The sequence below is a fragment of the Doryrhamphus excisus genome, linkage group LG6 (assembly GCF_037039965.1).
Source record: "Doryrhamphus excisus strain RoL-2023G ecotype Guam linkage group LG6, RoL_Dexc_Guam_v1.1, whole genome shotgun sequence".
NCBI lineage: Eukaryota > Metazoa > Chordata > Actinopteri > Syngnathiformes > Syngnathidae > Doryrhamphus > Doryrhamphus excisus.
In genome coordinates, this window is record NC_136362.1 from 15,423,026 (window position 1) to 15,448,759 (window position 25,734).

Here is a 25,734-nt window from a genome sequence, read left to right on the forward strand (position 1 = left end):
AGATATTTTCTCACACTGGACGAATGCTTCAACTCCAAATCCCTTTTCTAATTTGAAATTGACGAGGCTGACAAGATTTTCCCGGAAATGGAATCTATGGGGGACAATGCATAGAATTCCCGGAAATAATCATAAAGTGAGGCCCTGCCCCTGCTGCGTATTCATCTTCACTTGCCATTTGACTTATCCGCACCGGACTTTTGCCATCGGATTGCTGGTTTGTTAAGCTAGTGTGCGCACTACTTCGTGGGTAACACAGTGTGAAGCAAGTCAAGTACTTCATGCGTAGCGCCGCCTGCTGGTGTAATGTGGTCAATGACAATAATAACATGCAGGTGCAGCAGGAATGCAAATATCTCAGGTAATAACAGTGGCACTGATTCTCACATGACTTAATCGAGTTCTCCTTCAAATTATTTAATAAATAAAGCCTTTTTTAAATCACAATAAACAAAGCAGAACTTATTCAGTGCCGTAATGAAATGAGCAGGGCCTGAGTGCCAGCATATGCTAATACCCAATCAGCCCTTTTCCACAAAAATTCCATGAACTTTTATGACCAAGACCTTTCCAACACTATTAATAATTATTGGTACTTGTGTGGATTGCTTTCATAGCGCACCTCAGAGTTCAGGGTAATTAAATGAAATCAGGTTGATGATGTATGAGGGGTGGTATACATCGTTCATGCCATGTCATTAAACAGATTACAGTAGCTGCCAAATTCCTTATTTTCTTCCATTTTCACTTCATGTGGATGTACTGCTCAGTGGCCCCAATATTTGTCTGTGCAGTGTTGATGTTTTAACATTTTAAAGGGCAAGCGCTGAGTTTTGTATATGCAGAAGAAGCCAGCAGAGTAGAATATACTGTATCAACCCAAACCAGCAATGACAGTGAAATCGTGCATTGAATTTATAACCCAAAATTCAAAAGAAAGAACAGTTACGTTGTTTTTTGTTTTTTTTTTTACTTTAAAAGTGAGCCATCATCATGCGGTATATTGCTTGTGACAAGTAGGCAGTGGCAGTCACAGCCAACCTTGAAATGGGCTCGCCCTCCTGAATGCAGACACAATGAATTTCACACGGGAGCTTCAAGAACACACACTCATACACACTCTTGTATCTTGGAGACACACATCTGCAGCTATCTGGAATGTTACTATAGCTTATTAATGTCAGTACCACAAACTAAATGTTGTAAACACGGCAGCGTTCCATACACTACATCTGCTTTAAACACTGTTACATTTCATCTCCTTTGTCCTTCGTCTCCTAGCTCATGGGCAAGGCCACCCGATCGGGTGTCATCTGCCCCATCTTGACCGAAATCCACAAATCGTCATTATTGTCTGAATTTTTCTTCTTTTTCTTTTTCTTCTTCTTTGATTCCAATGTTGCAGTTGTGCCTCCTCTACCCAATTTGCAGCAGCATCTGTTGGCATGGCGACAGCAGCAGCAGTGGCAGCACACTAGCAAGGCGGTGAGAAGGACCAACAGGGGCAGAGTGAGGAGGACTACCAGGCAGATGGTGTTGTGGATCCCTTGCTTGTGTTTCTCCACAACAAAGCTCCAGAGCTGGTTGAAGAAGTCGCGGATGCTCTCTGCAGGTTCATCCATGGCTTTAGGATGCTCGAAGGTGCAGGGTTTATTTAATCCTTAAGGTCTTTTTTAGGAGGATGGATGCACATTCTGACATTTGGTGGTCAAAATCCATCAGCTGAAGTAGTTCTTGGAGTTGATATCACCAAGACATGGCCTTCCTCTTGGTTTAGTTGAAGCTTCCTCCAGGAAGTTGTCTGCGAAGCAAAAACAACAGCACAACATGAGCATTCATAGAAAGGAAAACTGCTCACTATCCTGTCTTCTCATCAGCATCAAACTCTTTCTCTGACTAATACAGCAGAGTAGGCACTCAACATTCAGAGCAGGTCTGCAACAGTCCCCCAGAAGACGACAAGAAGTCAAAAAGCAAGTAAGGACATGGCATCTGAGAGAGAAATTCAGGTAAGCAGAGTTGAGTCGTATGAGAATGAGAGAAACAGTCCCGCTGTGGGTGATGCATGTGAATACACGTTGCTAATGGCTCCCACTGGAGCTGCTATGTGGCGGGGATGGCATCTGGCCTTAAGTTGTCTGATTGCAACCATTTCCTCTGCCCTCAAACTGAAATCATCTCGCTCAGGAGGTCTCTGCTGGAGGAGGAACATATGGTGAGGTGGAAAAGACCAGAGAAGAAATGGAAACTCTCTGTTGAATGCCTTGTGGACATCATTTTTAATTAAAGACCCTCTATAATCACAGAAGGACTTAAGGACCTACTGCAAAATAATAATTAAAAAAAACAGTAGTCAAAGATTTTTTGTATGACAGGAGCGCACTGCTGCTTATAAAACCGACTGTAAAAAAGCGAGGCAAAGCTCCTCTGATCATGTCAATGCATCCTTGGGCAAGAAACTTGCTCCTGATGTGTCATCAGTAGGTAAATGTGCTAACAGTGTCAAGGTGCTTTGAGCACTTTTGAGGTGGAAAATACAATTTACCATTTATTTACAGTACTTCTTGGCTTGTCAAGAGAAAAAACTTATCCAAGAGGACACTGGTTGGTATCAACGATGACAAATCTGCTTGCTGACAGACCAGCAGCATCACTTCCATGGTATCTGCTGACCAGTTATGACCAGGTACTGCAAATTGTACCTCATAGAGGCTGTTTTAGGAAATAAACAAATAGGCTTCTGCACTTCTCATATGAGAAATTGCTTTAACACCTCCTTCCCCTTTCTACAAACCCTAGCTTCTCATTTCCTCAACAGGAAACAGAGCTCTTGAGGCTCAGTAGCATGCATCGCCTGGAAGAACAGACATCACAGTTGTAACAAATATACATACAAAAAGGCTTCAATAAATAGCAGCCTGATTTTATTGGTACATACATAAACAGTATCCGTGACTGCGACAAGTCAAGTATTTTCAATGGCAAAATATCCAAAATACTTTCTCATGACATTGTGTGTTGTGGAAACCTTCGTACAGGAAAAGCCAAATAGTGAGGCCCACAAAAACTTGGAAGGGTCTGAGAAAATGTTATGATTGCATTCAGGCAGCTTTTTTAAGCAACATGTGCGACCTAAAAGAGCAAAAGTGGTGACAGACGGCATGGCAGGAATCTTTCATGACTTGCCCCAAGCACAGTGTACTCGGAGCAGGCTCCTATCACACCCTATCATCCTGACTTCATCTAATCCTCACATTTAAAGGGTAAGATGAGCAACATATGCCGACTGACAGGATGTTAATGACAGTGCAGGAGGGCAGGACTTAAGCAGAAACCCAAGTCACAGCAAGAGAAGGAATAAACACTGAGACGATATTAATGACAGGAACGCTCTGCTGTTTTTAGGGACCTATTGCAGAAACCCTAGTCAAAGATTCTCAATTTAATAGGACTGTTCTGCTGTTTTTTACTGAAAAACAAATGCTCATCAAAGCACATTGTTGTTTATAAAGAACCTACTGGCAAAATATTTGCTATTTTTAAAGACCTATTGCAAAAATGTTCATTTAATAGAACCGTTCTGCTGAAAAAAAAAATGCTCATCGGAGATCATCTATAGACAAAGATCACATTTTAAAGATCATACTACCAAAATTCTAGTCAAATATCCTCTATATATGACAGCTTCCCTCTGCTGTTGTTAAGGACCTACTGTATAAAAAAAAACACTAGTAAAAAATCTGCTATATGTCAGGAGTGCTCTGCTCTTTTTAATGATCTATGGCAAAAATGCTTGTCAAAGATTCTCTACAGTATTTAACAAGACTGCTCTCTTGCTTTAAAGGACATACTGAATACACAAAGATCATTTATAGGACAGGATCACATTGCTGTTTTTAAAGAACACCTGTAAATGCTAGTCAAAGATTCTGTATATGATGGAACCACTCGTATGACAGCACCACTTTGCTGTTTTTAAAGGTCTACTGCAAAATAAAAGTCAAAGATCAATTGTATGACAGGAGTGGTCTGACAATATGGACCTACTGCCAGGACCACTGCTGTTTCTAAGTTGTCATTGCCCTGCATTCGAATCTCACTGAGCTGAAGTCTCACGAGATACGCTAACGGCTCCATGGAGGTTTTGTGCCACCGTAGAGGCAAGTTTTGGTCCAATTGTGACAAAACACCAAATCACATTTTTCAAAGTCAAAAAGTCAAGTTTTTCACGCCCACCCCAAAGTACCACCTTACCTCCAAGTCAAGTGCCCTCCAGTCAAAGAAATTTCTCTTCGGGCATCTTGTCTGCTTCTTCTTGTATCACCCTCACACACTAAGACACACACACACATAAACATATGGTTACAAGGCTCCACTTTCTGTTCCTGTTTGCTCATCCACTCTTGTTCAACCCCCCCAATCTCCTCCTCCTAACTAAGAGTGTGTTTGGAGGGCAACGTCACTGCAGCCTGCCCACTTTGTGTAAGAATGGGCCCTCTGTCTCTGCTTGCTTGTGTGTGTTGGATTCTTGCGGTTGCTTTACTGTACTCACACATAAGCATGGAGTCAGTGATGTCACACTGAGTTGGGCTGAGTGGAACCTTTACGTCCTAAACACACACACACACACATACCTTTTCCAACATTCTCTTCAGTACAATGAAGTTTCCGCAGTGTTAACAAACACATCTCCACCCAATGAACATGTCTAAAAAGGGAACAAATGCGGGAAATGAATGCTGCAAAAGTATGTGACTGCTCTACCAGGTGAAGAGTGCATGGAACATACATTCACACACACGCACACACACACATACACACACACACACACTTACAGTGCCCTGCCTGTGGCATGGTGGTTAATGGCCTTTGTGACTCAGTCGAGCAAAATAGGCTTTTTCATTCAAAGTTTGAAAAGCAGAAAGAGAGAAAGCGTGAAGGGAAGTAGAGCAAGCTAAATGACTATAAGTGACAAGATGTCGCAGTCATAGCAAACAGCTACCAAAAGAATGCTTGGAAAAGTTAAACGTGTCTGTGGAAATTAGCAACGATGTCTCTAAAGCTGCAGTTTTATCACAACCAAAAACAATCTATTTTATTTACATAAGAGCAAAAAGGCTTTACACACTTGGATGGATAAAGTTACACAAGTTACGGATAAAAGTAGTAAAAAACCCTCTTATTTGTCAGTTCTTCTTTCTCTTTGGGCTTTTCTCTTCAGGGGTCGCCACAGCAAATCAATCTCCTCCATCCAACCCTGTCTTCTGCATCTTTCTCATCAACTACCCTCATGTCCTCCTTCACTACATCCATAAACCTCCTCTTTGGTCTTCCTCTACGCCTCCTACCTGGCAGCATCCTTCTACCAATATATTCACTATCTCTCCTCTGGACATGTTCCAACCATCTCAGTCTGGCCTCTCTGACTTCATCTCCAAGGCCTCTAACATATAATGTCCCCCATGATGTACTCCTTCCTGATCCTATCCATCCTGGTCACTCCCAACGTGAACCTCAGCATTCTTATCCCTGCTACCTCCAGTTGTCCACTTAATTGTGCTCCCTATGCACAAAACAATGTCCATAAAGGTGAGTCGGGTGTGTTTGGTGTGGAAGAACCACATTCGGATAAACTAAAACAGCCAGGAGGCCCCTCTCAGGTGACCTCTGACCTCACAATTGGACAAAAATGATAGAAGCTGTCCATATTCTCACTTCCTGTAATTGTATATTTGATCAGTAAAATACACTATGGGAATGAAGAGAATACATGATAAGACATAAAACATATTTTAAAGCATTTATTTCTGCGTACTAGACTGCACGTTTGCTTATGAATGTGTGTGTGAAACAGGAAACATTCTCAAAATATAGCCTAATTTTCCAGTTAATTCCGGTAAATTGGCATCAAATCACAACATGACAGGAAACGTTTCTGCCAGGTTTCCGGAACTTGCTTTGGCAACGTTTCCAGACATTTGCTGGAAATTGCCCATGCTTTTAATGAACACACATCTTCAATACTTCAGCCCACAGTAAATAAACATGTTCATTATCAGAGACGTGTAAAAAAAAACGTGACGCTAATGTAGATTCTATTCAGCATGCATTACGAGCATTGCAATTGAGTGCGACAGCACATCCGTGGTCTGCATGTCTGCATCATAGTGTGCCCGGATGCATTTTTCATGTGTGTCAGTATCAGTGGACAGTCTGCTGCAAGTCTAACATATGTTGAAGTGTTGTTCTTGTGGTGTGTGTGTATTACAATACAAAGCATGTAATACAAAGAGAGTCCTCTACTAATAGTATAGCAATAGTATTTAGTAGCAAACAGGGTCATTTTAATACCACAAAATTGTGGTATAATCCTAAAACCACATAACGTCACCAGCTTGTGTTGGTAGATTGGAGTAGGGAAACGAGGCATCATAAAAATGGATGAGACGAGCCTCATCATGTCTGCAGGTGTGCCTAAGCTAAGCCAAATAACAACCCCCCACCCCCACACACACAGAGTACACACACACACATACACACACACACATGCAGTGAAGCAATATGAAGCAATATTCCAGCTGGTGTTAGAGCTCGTCATTGTCCAGTCACCTCCAACACTGATGAATGAGCCAGCAGGCATCATGATGGAAATCCTTATTTACAGTAGTTTACATGGAAATGATCTCACTGTGTATTCATTTGTAGCACATGGTCGCTGCAGGGGGATTTGTCTTTATACATGAATGCATGATACATGTTGAAACATGAAGAATTCTTGAATTTTGACTCCTATAACCCCACCAGAACAGTGCATAAGGTCATAAATACCCCAGGACAATTTTTTTCCCCATTTGCTATAATTTAGCAAACTACATTTCAAGAACCTAAGACAATTTACTAAATCAGACACCAAACCTGCAAAATACCTCATATACCACTGTTTCCAAAACTACATAGAGTATGATGAAAATGAAACTGAAACACAGCCTCATCGTGTTCAGTCATGACTCTGGACACAAGCTTCTCAGAGTCCAAGATGGCCGGAAGATCCACAATCTCTGATGTTGCTTATGTTAAAGCAGGGGTCTCAAACTCAATTTACTTGGGGACCACTGGAGCTCGGGTCTGGGGGAGACTGGGCCGCATCAGGTTTTCAAAAAAAACAACAACAAGAAAATGCATTTATTAAAAACAAAAATTTTTTAAAAACTTCGCTTTGGTTCCAATTTTGTACAAGAAAAGCTCTGATAAAACATTCCACTGTTCTCTTATCTTACTTTTTATTTTTCTACACAAAATAAGATGAAAAATAAATAAACAAATCAAGAATAAAGAAAATCAATCAATCAGTAATAAATAAATATAATAATAATAATAAAACGGCAAATAATAACAACTTAAGAAACCACATATAGTTGGTGGGTAGACAAATTATTTTTTTCAGATTAAAATGAACAAAGCATTATTAGAGCCCTGTAGACATTACAAAACACGACTATAGTCACATTTATACTCTTTTTATTTACAACATATTGCGCAACTGCAGGGTCTTGAGACACATGCTAACTCGCAAACTAGAGAGCTAGCGACCTAAATGGTAGCCTTCAAGTTATTTCCTTTAAACTTAAATAGCCAAAAACTTACCACTTCCACACAGATGGGGAGGATAACTATTAACAGTTATTTAACATGAACATTAATCAAACGTAATAATTTTTTCTGGGTACATGATACCATACAGCATCCATATCAAACTTGCGTGGGCCGCACTAACATTAAACTTTCATATCAAGGCGGGGGCCTCAAACTAGTGTCCTGCGGGCCACATTTGGCCCGCGGGCCGCGTGGTTGAGACCCCTGTGTTAAAGCTTATCACAAAGTTACTAAAGTTAATGGTGCTGTTGCTTACCACAACAGCACCATAGCAGCATCATAGATCAGTTACAGCATGTAACATGGCAATTATTCTCTTTTATTTACTCATTATTATTTTTATTTTCCATCCCTTAGCATTAGAAAGATGCGTAAAGTGAAAAAAAGGGTAAAATAAGGATAGAAAGATGAGCAAACAAAAGAGCCGTTGTTATTTATCTTGAAGAAGCACATTGTTGTTGGGGTTTCCTGTCAAGAAATCCGCAGGCGGCTGCATGACTTTATGTGGTCATGATGATGCATAACACTATCTGTTAAGTTAGGTGAAATGATAATAATAAGCAGACAGAGCATTCACTTATGTTTATTAGTTTTAATGTACAACTATTCAGATGCAGGTGGAGATGTTGTGCATCATTTATGTTTTACTTTTGTCACTATTTTGTGTGCATGGCTGTTAGCATGTTGGCCACACAGTCTGAAGACTGGTGACATCTCTGTGTGGAGTTTGCATGTTCTCCCCGTGCATGCGTGGGTTTTCTCCGGGTACTCCGGTTTCCTCCCACATTCCAAAAACATGCTAGGTTAATTGGTGACTCCAAATTGTCCATAGGTATGAATGTGAGTGTGAATGGTTGTTTGTCTATATGTGCCCTGTGATTGGCTGGCCACCAGTCCAGGGTGTACCCCGCCTTTTCTTTTCCAAAAACTCTCCACTAAGCTAGTGATTGTAGCTCAAAGGCACATTTTGACATCAGTGCCAGCTGTCATGTGTAAAAAGCTTGCTGACTATATCGTTCACATGATGTAGGAGAGAACTTTAAAAGCCCTGCTGGCAAAACAACAGAATTCATTGTTTATGTCCCGGTTTTGGTCTTAAATCACGTGGACACACACACAGCAGAGAACAGCAATGAAGAAACTGCAACAAAAAGGAAACAAATACTAAAAAAAACTATCACATAAATAGCACAGCATGGGGCCGCACGGTGGCCTAGTGGTTCACATTTTCTCCAAGTACTCCGGTTTCTTCCCACATTCCAAAAACACGCTAGGTTAATTGGCGACTCCAAATTGTCCATAGGTATGAATGTGAGTGTGAATGGTTGTTTGTCTATATGTGCCCTGTGATTGGCTGGCCACCAGTCCAGGGTGTACCCTGCTCTCGCCTGAAGACAGCTGGGATAGGCTCCAGCAAGCCTGCGACCCTCGTGAGGATAAGTGGTACAAAATGAATGAATGAATGTATTCCATGTGTAGTTCTAAGACGGTGTGTTCTTAAAGTGACATCACTTCCTTCTCCTTGTCCTGTCTGCGACCAGTTTGTTTTTGTCATGAGCAGTTTAAGGCACAAACGTATTTAAAATACATTTAGTATAGTGTAGTAGTATACAGTAGTATAGTTTAGTAGTATATAGTATATAATAACAAATATTTGATTAATTTGATCATTTGAATATTTTAGATGCCAGTGTTTGGCATCACACCAAAATGACTTTAAAACATTAACCAACCAGCAACATCACTATTGATCTATTGCTAAGCAATAATTCACATTTACATGTAGTTAGTTGTGTGCAAAATGTTAATAGTACTACAAGTAGTACCAAGTGGCCTTCAGGAAGTAATTAAATCAGCACTTTAAAAGATGTATTAACAACATGTCCGACTTAGTTAACTTGCTTTAAGCTGCTGGAAAATGAATGTACTATATGTGATTAATACACATACACTCATGCATCTTAGCATCTTCTGCCAAAACTCGCAATTCAGCAATTTTCTTATTCACTGCTTTAATCACCGCATATTCTAATTAACCGCTAATTATCCATGCAGGTGTCAGGTCAGCAGAAACAACCTGGTGACTAATCGGGTTTTAAAATGAAAACGCTTGTAGGAAAGGTCAGAGTACTAAAAAAAAAACAAAGTAGAAGTAAATACTTCATGTGCGCTGTAGTTCGGAATTCACTTCCCCTCTTAATCCCAAGATAATTAAGTTGATTTAGCTTCTTGCAGCGTGGTCTCAAAAACACCAAATGACCTTTCTTCTGGGGCATGTCCTCTAAATTGCATTAATTACTAAATGGTTTTAGTTTCTGTTGTTTATTCCGAAAGAAGGAATGCCCAAAAAAAAAAGAGCATGAAAAGAGAAGAACACAGTTTAGATCCATACTTTATTTGGAGCTATTTTCACAACCTGTCCTGTCATCTATTCTGAATCCAAAAGGGGCTCTTTACATTGCTGTACTAAATGAAGTGACCAGTTTTCATGCTACATGTTTACTATTTTGTTTACTATGTTACTATGTTTACTATACATGTTTACTACATTCCAAAAACATGCTAGGTTAATTGGCGACTCCAAATTGTCCATAGGTATGAATGTGAGTGTGAATGGTTGTTTGTCTATATGTGCCCTGTGATTGGCTGGCGACCAGTCCAGGGTGTACCCGCCTCTCGCCCAAAGACAGCTGGGATAGGCTCCAGCGCCCCCGCCACCATCATGAGGAAAAAGAGGTAGAAAATGAATGAATGAATGAATGAATGGATTACTTTGAAAGAACAGCAAAACAAATTATTATTATCAAAAAATATTGGCAGGCCAAAGATGCAAATGTTTCTGGCCATGGCTGTATTAATTATTCTGATTTGGTTGTATTCTATACAGGCATGACTTTGGCTATGACTACATAGTAAAACATGCTGTACTATCCATGCATTCATTCATTTTCTACCACGTATCTTCACTAGGGTTGCGGGTATGCTGGAGCCTATCCCAGCTGTCTTCGGGCGAGAGGCGGGGTACACCCTGGACTGGTCGCCAGCCAGTCTCAGGGCACATATAGACAAACAACCATTCACACTCACATTCATACCTATGGACAATTTGGAGTCACCAATTAACCTAGCATGTTTTTGGAATGTGGGAGGAAACCGGAATACCCGGAGAAAACCCACGCATGTACAGGGAGAAGATACAAACTCCACACAGAGATGACAGAGGGTGGAATCAAACTCAGGTCTCCTAGCTGTGTAGCCTGCGTGCTAACCACTTTTTCCGCTGTGCAGCATACACGGAATACATAATTTTCATAATGTTGTTGTGCATTTTCATTGGTTTTCTGTTATAAATTTTATTGTATCTTGCGGTCTTTCTAGATCAGGATTCCCCAACACGGAAACTGCGGGCAGCAGGTCGCCCCGAAAGAGTTGCCCACTTACCAGTGAGCTGCATCTATTTTTTTTGTTTTTAATCGTGGCGCCGCCATTCATGATTACCGCCACCCACGTTGTCGCCATGGGTGCCGCCATCTTAGTCACCACCCATTCCCACGCACCACTTAGCACTCAACCAGCTGAACCCGACATCTGAAGAGAGCCGCCTGGCTGTCTGTCGAGCGCCGCCTCTTGTCGCCACATGCCGTCAGCAGCGATGTCCATCACCAACTCCATGACCCTCGAGCGACTGGCGCCTTCACTACACTGTGCCGCCATGCCACCCCATGTTTCGCTTTTGAAAAACTCCCAAAAAGCAACCAAAGCCTCATTTAGAGCTATGCAATTCTTGATTCAGAAATAGAAGGCCCTTTCAGATGGGGAGGTTGTCAAAGAAGCAATGATGCTAAATGCTAAACCTGTACTTAAGGACGAGAAATATGGAACCGAAGTAATATTGTCTCACTCAATCCGGAGTAGGCATGCCCAGAGACGGGTTGTAGGTGAAATAAATTAAAACAGACCATTTTGGAAATCCGGCACGGCGGTCTAGTGGTTAGCATGCAGACCTCACAGCTAGGAGACCAGGGTTCAATTCCCACCTCCCACATTCCAAAAACATGCTAGGTTAATTGGCCACTCCAAATTGTCCATAGGTATGAATGTGAGTGTGAATGGTTGTTTGTCTATATGTGCCCTGTGATTGGCTGGCGACCAGTCCAGGGTGTACCCCGCCTCTCGCCCGAAGACAGCTGGGATAGGCTCCAGTACCCCCGCGACCCTCGTGAGGAAAAGCGGTAGAAAATGAATGAATGAATGATTTTGGAAATCCAAGGAATAGAATAGGTGTAGATTCTGGAAGATCTAAATAGATTTCTGAGGGGGTTATATAGCTGCACATTTCAGCAATAATGACATAAATGTTAGTTGATTATCACAAAAAAAAGACATTTACAACAGTCAGCCTATTTGAGTATTTTATTAATATGTAGAAAATGTATTATAAAAGGAACTATATAGTACACGTTTATGTCAAACTAGAGCTAACTTTCTGACAGCAATATCCAGGGTTTATCCAACAACAAATCCCAAGTATTCAGCATGTATCAACAGTCAACAGTGCAGTTTTCAAATCTGCATGTCAAATCCATGTTACGTTACAGCATCACACTTAGAGTACAAAATGTCCCTTCCGAAGGAAAAACTATGAGTGGTGATGAGTTCCTTTTAATACTTGAAAGTAAATCAAACTGCATAAACAAGGAAGAGTGAGTGTTTTTCTGTCATGCTGTGACAATGTGTGTCAATTTGTCATTCGAGATGACAAAAAAAAACAAAAACAAAATATCCTCCAGTTAAAACAGTACAAAAACATTTCAGGAATTAAGATTTCAATGGGGACTATTAATATTTTTATATGTCATGATCACAAACCAAAAGTTTCACAACAGGGATTTTCCAAGTGTGAGCTGAGCCTCTCCTGGGAGGTGTAGCAACTTGAGAAAAATAAAGAAAAACTTTTTAAAAATGCAAAATAAAGGGCAAAACAAATGTCTAACACTCTGAAAATGTTTGTTTTTGACTAAATATGCTGGTAGTTAAATTCAAATGAATACAAAATCATGTTGGTTATTATCCAGAACCATAGCATTGAGACAGATACATACAATGAGGCAAACATGCATTACAAAAAGTTAAGCACTCATTTTTCATGAAAGATTGAACCATAGTTTTAATTTTAGTGTTAATTAATCAGCTTTTTGATGTATCCTTAATAGTGGTTTTGTATTAAATTCTTGTATGACTAACATTCATGACATTCTGTTTGTTCCTTGTACTGCTAAGTGGTTAATGTAATAAGAACACACAAGTCTACTAGAAATGTAAAAGATGTGCGGCAGATGCACACAAAACAAGCAGGGAGACGTTACCTGGTTAATTTCGGTCAAATCTTTACAAACAATTTCAACAAGTGATAAAGACAACAGTTGCTGACTACTGGGATGGTGACTGCAGTGTAGTGGGCATGCAGTGTTGTTGTTTTTTTTTTTTTTGGCGTGAGTCTACATCAAAAGACAAGATAAATCCGGATCTACGTGAAACTATTTGACGAACACAAGGGAATGCCTTGAAGAACACAAAAAAACCAACAAAAATACTGTATACTGTCACGTGACACCTTTTCCTCGTTTGCTCAACAGCAAGTTTCAAAGGTGACAAATCTGTAAATAAACCACCAACTTCTTGCTATCAGTAATGGAAACATCCTCATCTTATGATTGTGTTGGGACCAAATGAAAAACCAGTGCTTATGTTGACAGAATGAGGCCAGATTGCAGATGAAGCTGGTTTATGCAAACAAACACAATTATCTGGTCATTTTGCTAATGGAAAGTGAAAATTGAAAATATAAATAACATGGAGCTGATCCCCCTGTTATTACAGCTTCCACTCTTTGGGGAAGATTTCCTACAAATTTTAAAAATGTTGCATTTCTGTTCTGTTTTGATGGGGTTGTTCCACACCAAACTCATCCAAAAACGCCTGCAGCACACCGTTATGTAACAATGGAAAAAATTTTCATGTAATTACGGAATAACACAGCATTTTGTAATTCATCCATCCATTTTCTACAGTTTATCCTCACGATGGTCACGGGTGTGCTGGAGCCTATCCCAGCTATCTGTGGGCGAGAGGCGGGGTACACCCTGGACTGGTCGCCAGCCAATCACAGGGCACATATAGACAATATAGACATATAGACAGCCTTCCCCTGAAACTGAGCAAAATAAGGGCGTGTCTGGATACTTTTTTGACCCAAATATAAGACAACTATGAATATATGTAAGCCGCTTTTTCAACTCCTCTTATTGAAATTTGAGTGACAGGAAAAAAAAGCTGTAACTTTGTCGCGAGAGACGTTTGTTGCAACTTGCTGGTTTGCATGTATATGTAAGATAAACTTGTTTTTGGAAAAATGCAATCACAAAGAAGAAAAAAAAACATATATAAGTCGTACTGGACTACAAATCACATTTATTTAGAAATGAATTTCACAAAATTCATGAACATGAGCCGACATTTAATCTGGAAACACAACTACACAATAGCACACAGAACAACCGGCTGAATTAGTGTCTGGTATGTTAACGTGACACATTAACACTTATTCAGCTACATAATATCATAAAGAACATACCTGGGAGGTGGAATAGGCTAAATTAACAGAACAAGACAAGCGGTAAAAGAAAGTGTGACGTATAGTCCAGAAAAATAACAGTAGTTTGCATGTATAAATCTCCATATCCTGCATATAAGACATGTAGTTCCTCTGAAGACCCGTTTTTGGGGAAAAAAAATGTGAGTGCCAGGAAGAAAAGCTGTGAATCTCTTGAGGAAAAGTTGTTTGGCGCCACCTGTTAGTTTGTATATATACATCTCCATATCCGGAATATAAGACTCCTCTTTTCAAGACCCGTTTTGGGAAAAATGTGAGTGGTAGGAAGAAGAGCTGCAACTCTCTAGGGAAGAACTCATTGGGTGCCACCAGTTTGTTTGCATGTATGAATCTCTAGACCGCAGATTTAAGGCAACTTGTCTTTTTCTAGGGAAGAAAATACCATCTTATATTTGGGTCAATACAGTATTTTACAAAACTAAACAATATGCCAACCTTCTGAAAGCAAATTGTGGTCTGCCGTTGTCGTTGCTTGTGTTGAAGCTGTAGAACTGTTTGGGATCTAGGCAAAAGTTGTTTATCAAGCACATCTTTGGTATCCCAACCATCACAAGAACAGTCTTCAACACTTTACAATAAAAAAACAACAATTACATTAAATAACTTAAAGGGGTCCGATTTGCTTTTTCCACTTTTCTGACCTCTAAATGTATTTAGCATGTTGTATTCTAATGTTAAACGATGCCAAGTTTTACATAATGATCGCATTTGGAAGTGAACCCTGAAAAAAGAGAGACTTTTCTAACACTTGGTCACGTGGTCCTTATGCGGGCGTGGCCGGGTTCAAGCTGAGTGGGACCAATCACAGTAGAGTGGGCGTGCCCAGAGGCGGGTTATAGGTGGAATTAATTAAAACATACAGTTTTAGAAATCCAAGCAAATACAGCTGGAATAGGTGCAGATTCTGGAAGATCTAGATAATTTTCTGTAGGGTTTATATAGCTGCTCTATAAGAGTCCACAACTCAATACAAAGGGCTGAAAATGAGCATAATAGGTCCCCTTTAAAGGAATTAATTCTTCAGTCTAAAGACTAAAATGTAAGTTTTATACTGATTAGAACGCTTCATATTAGAGTGGATTAGTCAGTCATGCTGTAAATAAAATAAGAAGTAATGAAGCTGTACCGCTTTGTGACTCAGCATGTCCTTTTCCAATTTTAATGTTCTTGTCTTCTAAAAGCCTCTTTTACACAGAAATCCCACAAAATACCCGACACCAGAGTCGTACCACGAGATGTAACATTTAGCATCCCTTAATCATAGATTCTGGAGAAGTGTGTGATGCATAAAACAGTTGCAACAACACAACAGGGCGAGTGAGTGCTCTGTGTTAAACATCACACACCCGTCACCTTTTACACAGGCTTTGTCCTGCCTCTTTTAAAGCTCAGAAACTGCCCCCAAAAGCGGTAATATTGCATGGATGATTTTGTTTCCCCCCCAATCCGTGTCAGAACGTGTACCTATCAACTGACGGTCAATCTGTCCGGAAATAAGGCAGACAAATCCCAGCTTTAAAAGTCTGTGTAAAAGGGGCATGTCTTTCCATTATTCTAATAATAAACATTAAATCAAATAAGAAGGAGCTTTGCCACACTATCAGTTATAAAAATATATTTATATATACTTACAGCAGTGGCCTTTTAGGGGCATATACAGTAGGATTGTTGTTAAAAGTGTTATCGGTTAAAAGAGCACATAGCTTTGTTTTTAGTCATTTTGTTTTTTACAGAAAAGAGAAGAATTGTCATTCAATGAATAAATTACATACAGTGTCTTTATCTCCTGGGAGGAAGTACAGCAGGGAAAGACGGCTCTAGTAGGAGTGAGGTGAGACAAATGGAGCCTGGTTTGTTGGAGATGAATTACTAAAATAGCTTTATTGCCACAAGAGCATCGTCAGTGAGACTTTCCCTTTTTAGTGACGTGCATGGCAAAGCCTCATGAAACTCCGTCCATCTCTGCCTCTCACTTGTGGACGGTCAGGAGGCGACAGGGGCTTAAACGGGCACGGACCGCCTCCTCTTGCTGCTGATGCTACGGAAGTTAAACGGCCTCATCTTCATCTCCACAAAGGGAATGGAGAACTCGTGGCCTTTCCAGTGGTACCAGTTAATACCCTGCAAAGTGAGAAGGATTTTAGACATTGCTGGAAGCCGCAGCGGTTGATGGAGTTGGGGAAGGAAGTTGAATTGATGTTTGATGAGAGAAGATCTCCTCACTTCTGAAGTTCTCACTTTTGCCATCCTGCAGAATGTGGCTGATTATCTTCTCCTCAAATGGATGGATTGAAAAGTCACAAGGGAGGCTTTGCAGCGCCACGAAATGGCTCAAAGGGAGCGATCAGACCCTCCACACAATACAAGAGCCGCCGTGATAAACTGTGGCCTTCCACTCCCGCCCTCCTCCCCCATATAATTCACCTGCCCGCTCCGGGGATAAATGAAATCATTCCGAGAGCATGCGGTCCTCCGGGGAGGGAAAACAGCAGACACGTTTGATCAATAAATATCACGTTTCATAATAGGTGAACAACTGGCGGAGCAGTTATGGTCCTTGGAAGTGTGACCTTTCATTACAACGCCTGCAGTGGGCTAAATCAGTACAGCGGGATGACTGTGAAGATTTAATCTCATTCTGTTGGCTAATTAGTCCCTCGGGGGATATTCGGAGCGTATTTGACCCGTCTGGAGCTGGGGAAACACTCACATATACTACACACACGTATAGTGACTTGCTCAAGAGCACTTTGCTGAGCCGTTGCTGACATTTCCTTGATTTCATGTAAATGACCATTAACTTTTTAAATACAATATGTAACATTTACTCCCACTGCATAAAAAAAGCCACTTCAAATGAACAAATTAGGCTTGTTGCAACTCTAAAAATAACTTTACCTTCAGTCTTGTTGTTCCTTGATGTCTTAATGAAGTGATGAGTTTATCGTGTGCAATTAATTGGTAGCACTATTAATGCGGTCATGGGAAAAAAATGGAGACACGCCATTACTCCGACTTGTGAATCATTGCATTCAAAAGGGGAACATGTGTGTAGTGACTGATGTCAATTATTTACCTCTTATACTAATTGTGTGTCCTTTATGTTATGTTAAAAAACAGGTAAGTATTGTGTTTAAAATCACGTTCAATATCTTAAGAGCTGCAGATTGTTTTGCTAAGCAGCCAGCAAATTCATTGGGAGTAAACTGTTAAATTGGGGTTACCCATTGTAGTAGAAAGACCATCTTCATCTTAAATATATTCAGCTATTTCAAAAATATACATGCTATTTATTCAATTTATTTTTTGACTGACCTGACTGTGTCTCGACTCCCCGTATTTTCCGTTGAGGTTGGCTCGGTGGCAGTTCTTGTACCACCAAGCTCCTTTGTAAGACAAGGCACAGTTAGTGACAGCGATGTCGTTGTCCCTGTCTTTGGTGGAGAAAGGTCGTCCCTGGTGGTAGCTCAAGGAGTCACCTGGTTTCACAAGACAGAGAGAGAGAGAAAAAAAGAGACGTGCCATCTTGAGTTAACGCCGGCAACGACAGGGCAGGTGGAAAGAAATAGCCATGGCAGTGACAGGGTGGTAATTATAAACATGAGGGGACGGCAAGGAATTATGGCATACTATGGTTGTGTTGACAGCGGTGGGGACTGAGGAGGGGAGTGTTGAGATAGGAAATATTTACCTGGTCTTATTAGCCTTGTTTTGTTTTGAGGTGCATATGCTTTTCATCATAAATGCGCCAATTAATCTCTATTAATTTAACCACCCAGTTACCCACAGTCACTAGCTGCATGGGCTACCAAAGCAAATAATCCCCGGAGTCTCTCATTTGTGCCGGGATCAAAAATCATTGGCAACTCCACAAGATTTGAAGTATCATGGATCATGTATCCTGTAGCTTTATCTACATCTGTGTGTGCTTTAAAATGTTGGTCACAGTATGCAGATGTTGATGTGACAAATGCTTGTTGCGCTTGCCGTACTGTTGTTTGCAATGTGATCAGCACTCATAAGTACGATTTATGCTGGTTGAGCGGTTTGCTTCTTATTGCTGTTACAACATTGGTTCTGTTGCGGCTGTGTTTAGGAATATACTTAATAATTCTTGTTAATAAACGATCATGTGGTCGAAGAGAGCTATGTTTTCCTTTTCCACTTTCTCATGCACTCGAAGTCATGAGAAAAGTTTAACTTGTTATATAAAAAGCCTGTCTTCAATTATGTATGTAAATATATGTCTTGGCATAAATCAAGTACTGTGATTGGCTGGCAACCAGTTCAGGGTACCCCGCCTCTTGCCTTAAGTTAGGTGGGATAGGCTCCAGCATACCCCTGCAACCCTAATGAGGACAAGTGGCATAGAAACTTAATAATTGAATATTAATGAATAATTCAAGTATCAACTCCAAATTGTCCATAGGTATGAATGTGAGTGTGAATGGTTGTTTGTCTATATGTGCCCTGTGATTGGCTGGCAACCAGTCTTGGGTGTACTCCGCCTCTTGCCCAAAGTTAGCTGGGATAGGCTCCAGCATACCCCTGCTACCCTAATGAGGACAAGTGGCATAGAAAATTAATAATTGAATATTAATGAATAATTCAAATATCAAATCACTGACTGACTCTAAATTGTCCATAGGTATGAATGTGAGTGTGAATGATTGTCTATAGTATGTGCCCTGTGATTGGCTGTCAACCAGTCCAGGGTGCACTCCGCCTCTTGCCCAAAGTTAGCTGGGATAGGCTCCAGCATACCCCAGAGACCCTAAAATGAGTATAAAATGGATGGATGGAAATCACTTACCAGCAGTGCCATTGTACTCTCCTATTCTGAGCTTGTACAGATTTCTGGCATCACCCAGTGAGAATTTATCATAATTGGCATACACCGACTCCTGTCCATCCTTCATGTCGATCCGCAGCTCATAGCGGCCCTGAGCAGCAAGCTTCTGGATGTTGTCCAGACCTGTCAAGCCACAAAATGCAAGTTTCATGCCATTCCATAATCAGAGCCTATATAGAAAAGTATATTTAATGATGCTATGACATATGATATGATGCACTTATCACACACAAATTCCATATATTTGTGAGATATGCTCTTTTGCCTCATATGTTCAATGTAGATGCAGATAGGAGTTGCTCTGACAGTTGATAAGACATTGCAGTCGCTGCTATTGAACTACAATAAGCGAGGGAGCCTCCATCCGGGATTGCCCTGCAAGAGAATCCTCTCAACTGGACTTTTCCTGGACCCAGATAAAATCTTACCACCCTGAAACCTCAGTTGATAAGGATGAGTAAGTCTGCTGTAAAATGTCAGCGGGAAGCAAATCTAATCTATGTTACAAGCCAAAGGCACTTACTGTGACAGGTGGAGGGAGAAAGAAAAGCAATTGTTCTAATAAAACTCGATATAATGCTCCGTCATCTTTAATTTCTATTGCATAACATCAACATCATCAGCTCATAATGGAGGTCCTAAACATTTCTTCCTTGAACAGTTTCACGGGATGAGGTTGTTCTATTCGAAATGTGCAATGAGCGCACCTCCTATCACATTACCAGTAAAATCACCTTGTCACATTTTATTACCACCCCATGCAGGAAAAAAACTAGGTGAGGAACTCGAACAGGGGAAAAAAAAGAGTTTAATTATAAGTATCAGTGGGTAGTTAGTGTATATCATGAAAATGACACAAAGCCAGAGAGTGGCCATTTACACAATACACCACATAACAATAAGCCTAATTGGAACATTCTTAACTATTAAGAGTCTCTCTGGATTGGATTTTAATATATAGTGTTAAATTTATGTCTCTTCTGCATGTGGAGGAGATGATTAGCATTAAAGATAATAACACCCCAAGGTCATGACATTATCAGTGAAAGGACTAGCAGACCCAATTATGTACATTATGTCTTAAATGATAGGCTTTAAGCATATATAAGACATCTATTTAGAGATGGAACACTGAATGTTTTGTACACAGGAAGTTGTGAGGCAGTTATTCAGGGTACATTTACACAACAATCTTCTTGTTAAGCGGCGATTTTGCATTCATAAAATATGCAAAAACCTTGTCTAAAGGAGCTCATGTTCACAGGGGCTTTTCCCCCAAAATGACTGACAACACTGCAATGGTTGGTGATATCACTTTCTAAAGATATTTTACAGTCTGTATATCTGAAATTAAAGGGTTTACTTTTTACTAATAATTTTAAGTACTTGGAGTCAAGAGTTCAGAACAATGGAGATTGTGAAAAGGAGGTGAAGAAGCGTGTGCAGGCAGGTTGGAACAGGTGGAGAAAAGTGTCAGGCGTGATGTGTGATCGAAGAGTTTCAGCTAAAATGAAAGGACTGTGGTGGCACCAGCCATGTTGTTTGGTCTAGAGACAGTGCCACTGAGGAAAAAGAAAGGAAAGATAGCAGAGATGAGGACGCTGAGGTTCTCATTGGGAGTGACCAGGATGGATAGGATCAGGAAGGAGTACATCAGAGGGACATTACATGTTAGAGGCCTTGGAGATGTCAGAAGTCAGAGAGGCCAGACTGAGATGGTTGGGACATGTCCAGAGTAGAGATAGTGAATATATTGGTAGAAGGATGCTGCCAGGTAGGAGGCGTAGAGGAAGACCAAAGAGGAGGTTTATGGATGTAGTGAAGGAGGACATGAGGGTAGTTGGTGTGAGAGAGACAGATGCAGAAGGCAGGGTTGGATGGAGGAGATTGATTTGCTGTGGCGACCCCTGAAGGGAATCAGGTAATAAAATGTTCTGAAGGGGAAAAGCTGAAAGAGAAAAGACGTTTTACCAATACTGCTACTACTACTAATAATGTCTGTGCATCGGTATGTTTTTAAATGCATTTTAGTTATGCTGAAAATATCAGAAAAAATATATTTATGCATGTTCGGTTCTATAGTGCTTCGTAGTAAGGGCTTAGAAATGGAATTCAACTGTAATCTTTGTTGAGAACCTGTTATCTTTGTGTTGAGCTAGCAGGTAGAGAACACACATTTTCATTATTAAGATATTTGAGTTGAAAAATGTGTTCAATTTGGGTCACCACTTGTCATTCAGGGGTGATGGTAAATCCCATAGCTAAACCAGTTGAGAACCACCAATGTAGAGGATCTTCTACTCAGGGTTTTTGCAGTAGCTCCTTTAAAACAGCTGCATGTTCCTGCCATATGGTATGGAGGATCTTTGACTAGATACTGTGGCATTTTAAAAAATGTATTTTCAGCCTCTCTTTCAAATGTTTGTATTTTCAGGCTACAAAAACAGCCATTTGTTCTGTGCTGCCTTGTTGTCCAGAAGGACGACCAACAGGAGTGCGTGCTCTCAATGGAGCAAAAAGTAGCTCTGCACCCTGAGGTCAAAGACTGCTTTTATGCACTAAGAGAAACAAGACATGGCACGGAACATAGAAAGGCAAGCTTAACCTTGAAGTGGACTGAAGTCTTAAAGTGCACAGGAAAAACCACACATCTTGCAGGTTATAATAAAAATGAACAGCTCATGTAAGCAAAGTATTTGCAAAACATCAAAAGATGTTACACAGAAATATGTTTTTAAACTTGATAAAATAAATACTATGTGCCAAACTATTTAAACAGTGCAGAATAGTCCATGGCTAATTTTGCATGTAACATAGCCAACAGTAGCCGACCAGAAAAGTTATTCATCGCTGTCCTCTGGGGAACTAAAACCACAAGTCTTCCTTTTCATAATTGAAGAGCGTCCTTCCTTCGTCACACATGTTGTCAATCTCTCTCTTTCGGTTTGCTCTCTGTGTTCTCTTCATCTTGCATCTTCCATCCTTTCAAAACCCGTTGATCGTGTTTTTTATGCTTTAAGGATCCATAAACGTTGTTCTTCGCATTCGGCTGTCTGCTCTCTGTGTAGTTATCCAGTCTTCAACCACATTTTCCAGTTAAGGCGAACTGCTTTTCTTACCTCTGAAAGCTTTTATTGTCTTTTGGCTTTTCGTCAGCTGTTCATGTTGCCGTCTCCAACATCTGACCATACATTCATTTATGCTAAGCTTACGCGAAGCAGCCATGTTACTTTTTCTTGACAGCAAGACTGATAACCTTTAAGTTGAAAGCGGCATATCTATTTCGCTGTGTGTTTTCTATGGTGGAACATTATGACTGTTGTGCAGAGTATGTCTCCATCTGGGCACCACGTCTACATTCCGGTACAGTAAGTGGTGGTATGCACCTAAATGTTGATTGCGATGCGCCATAAACAAAAGAAGAAGAACGCCTCCACATCTGGTCGTCTATGTTTCGGCAGTCGGTGGTGTAGTGGTTAGCATTCTGGACTTCGGAGTTAACGCACCAGATTCGAATCTCCACGAGTAAAGGAAGGACATCCTGAATATAAAGTGGTCAGTATGCGGCTCACGCTTTGGCGACTCAGGAAAAAGCCAAAAGAAACTAACAAAAAGTGTTAGTTAGATAGCTACTTTATACATCTCCGAGAGAATAGGTTTTGTTTGTATGGTTTATTGTATCTGCATTTCTATTTATTGATGTATAATATATGTGAGCGGATGTGGCGTTTACCCCTGTCTTGCTTAAGTTTTATGTCGGGTCACTTGAGGAATTGTTGGATATTACTACTATTTCTTCTGGCGTTATCGCTCTGGACTTCATAAGAACCATTACAATGGTTCTAGGGATGTCATGGTCAGCCTTTGAGTCATAGTGCATCCCGGTGAATGCAAGTATGTGTCAACAATGCTATCGTTGCACACATTTTTTCCTTTCCCTTTTTGTTTTCATTCAACATAACAGGCATTGCAATATTGGAGGTATATTTATGGTGTTCATTGAAAAAAACCAAATCTGACACTTACATTTTACATTTGATTTTAGTCTATATTGTGATTGCTGTTCCTCACTGTAAACTCCACTGTGGGCTACCCGGCTCCACTCAACCAGAGCGACAGGTTAAGCAAACACAGAGAAAGGTGGACTCGCTGTTCTCATTGGTTGTTAACTTTTTTTTGCTGTTATGATGGACTCTAAGAGTAATAGTGTTTTCTGAAATACATTTGCCGCACAGCATACAAGGTTTGGGAAAAAAAGTTATACACCGTAAATTACTGTAATTAATTATTCATGCAATATCATTCATTTGTAAGACCTTTTATATATCTGTGGTATTGAATAAACGCTATCAATGGTTGCTTCAATTTGGGGTTGGATTAAAAAAAACACATCAGTGTGTGCTTATCATGAATAAACTGACTTTGTATTATGATCCAACATATGTGAAGTGGGCTTTGTAATGTGCTGATAGCAATGCCATAAAACTCCCTACGGGTCTTATTTAATTTCTCTAATCAAGACGCTCAAAAAAACATTTTTTTTTCTTACTTCTCAAGTTCCTGATGTTCTTAATGAAATATTCATGCAAAAGTCTCTTTTAATCATCTGCAGCAAAACAACAACACAACAAAAAAAATGGCATTTGAAGAAAGGTAGCTCATTTGCACATTTTGTAATGAATATAATTATTGTTTCGTAATGATGATGCTGGGGGCGCGGGGGGGCGGGGGGGCATCTGCACTGTGTGGGCTTTTTATTAATTTGTTCAGAGTGGTAGGAGAGATGAGATTTCCACTTAACAAAATGAAAGACAAAATAAAATCTTTTCCATCTCCAATATAAAAATACAGAAAATAATTGGTATTAATTAGAGGTGTCACGAGACGAGACAATACACAAGATTGTTTCCTAGCACCTTTGCCTCCATGCTGCTATGTCCATTAAGGTTTAACAGTCAAGTGTAACTTTTAATGTACAGGGGCTCATGCCGTTCATGCCGTTCTAGGGAACAAACACACAAGGTGCTGAAACCAATTCACAGAGTGAACCTTCTTCCTACCTATTTGGAGGTGAGAGACAAGGAAAAAAAACATGCATGCATACACATGGCAATATATTAAGGCGAGAAAAAGAGTTAACTTTCATTTATTGTGTAACTAATTGTCCTACTCCTAGTCCTAAGAGACATTTTTTATTCTCAATGAGAAATCGTGCCACATTTTATCTCACAAGTCGTATTAAATGTTCAATCCCCAACCAGCTAACAAGTATCCTGACCCCCACTGATAATGAAAGACACAACTTAGTCCTGTCCCTTTAAGAAAGTACTCCTAATCTCAATATGTTATAAATGTCTTCCATTCAAACCTCTCCACCACCATGGGCAAAAACAAGGGGCTGTCAAAGGACTACACAAGATACACATGAAAAAGACTGGAACGGGCTACAAGTACCAGTACGACTACTAGTGCAATCATTTGAAAATTGTCCATCTCATACTGGCAACCTCTTCATAACCTTACCTGTAAAATTATGTTAAATTAATAATTATGTTATATTAAGTGGTAATCATAATGAATTATACATTAGTCACATAGTTGTCAGTGTGGAAAAACCTGGGCTTGTGGTAATTTGGTGCATCCTGGGATAGCAAGAAAGATGAATATTAATACAAGTCACCTCCTGCAGCATATAGCCTGTGCATGAACACAATTATTCATATTATGGCCTAATTCTGAAGTAAAGTGAAATTTTGTTTTTTTCTTAGCTAGATATCACCCCCAAAAGTGGCAAAAGACTGTAGGCGATGCTAATTGACAAGTTATTTGTTTGACACTCTCAAAGTGTTAAAATAATGCTCAAACACCAAACAACAATGGACAATGCAAATATTTTCTATTTTAAGGCCCTCCTTAGGGAAAAGTGTTTTTTAAGTATGTTATAACAGTAATGTAATGTGTAAAGTGACACAAAAAAAAAGGCGACACACATTTGTAGTCATATGGTACAAATAAACCGAAAAGCCAAAAAATATTTATCCATCATGGCATGAAAACATCATGCCATTATTGACTTCCAAAATTTGTGGAAAGTGTTATTATTTATTGGACACTGGCTAGATATCACCCCCAAAAGTGGCAAAAGACTGTAGGCGATGCTAATTGACAAGTTATTTGTTTGACACTCTCAAAGTGTTAAAATAATGCTCTAACACCAAACAACAATGGACAATACAAATATTTTCTATTTTAAGGCCCTCCTTAGGGTAAAGTGTTTTTTAAGTATGTTATAACAGTAATGTAATGTGTAAAGTGACAAAAAAAAAGGCGACACACATTTGTAGTCATATGGTACAAATAAACCGAAAAGCCAAAAAATATTTATCCATCATAGCATGAAAACATCATGCCATTATTGACTTCCAAAATTTGTGGAAAGTGTTATTATTTATTGGACACTGGCTAGATATCACCCCCAAAAGTGGCAAAAGACTGTAGGCGATGCTAATTGACAAGTTATTTGTTTGACACTCTCAAAGTGTTAAAATAATGCTCT

The 25,734-nt window shown here is 40.0% G+C and overlaps 2 protein-coding genes across 7 annotated transcripts in view; both read right to left on the reverse strand.

Annotated features, from left to right (window-relative positions):
- Positions 1-1,245: 1,245 nt before the first annotated feature.
- Positions 1,246-4,414, reverse strand: kiaa0040 (KIAA0040 ortholog). Its single transcript, XM_078791535.1, has 2 exons — positions 4,255-4,414; positions 1,246-1,801 (listed from the first exon to the last, which is right to left on the reverse strand). Exon 2 carries the CDS (start codon positions 1,620-1,622, stop codon positions 1,278-1,280), a length of 345 nt encoding a protein of 114 aa, XP_078647661.1. The 5' UTR covers positions 1,623-1,801; positions 4,255-4,414; the 3' UTR covers positions 1,246-1,277.
- Positions 4,415-13,390: 8,976 nt separating this feature from the next.
- Positions 13,391-25,734, reverse strand: part of tnr (tenascin R (restrictin, janusin)) — a 139,116-nt gene continuing 126,772 nt past the window's right edge. For all 6 annotated transcript variants that reach the window (XM_078791538.1, XM_058066132.2, XM_058066131.2 and 3 more), the window contains 3 exons: positions 19,140-19,301; positions 17,642-17,805; positions 13,391-16,447 (listed from right to left, as the gene is read on the reverse strand). In XM_078791538.1, the coding sequence (XP_078647664.1) occupies positions 16,328-16,447; positions 17,642-17,805; positions 19,140-19,301 (446 nt within the window). In that variant the 3' untranslated portion in view covers positions 13,391-16,327. The remainder of the gene's footprint in view (positions 16,448-17,641; positions 17,806-19,139; positions 19,302-25,734) is intronic.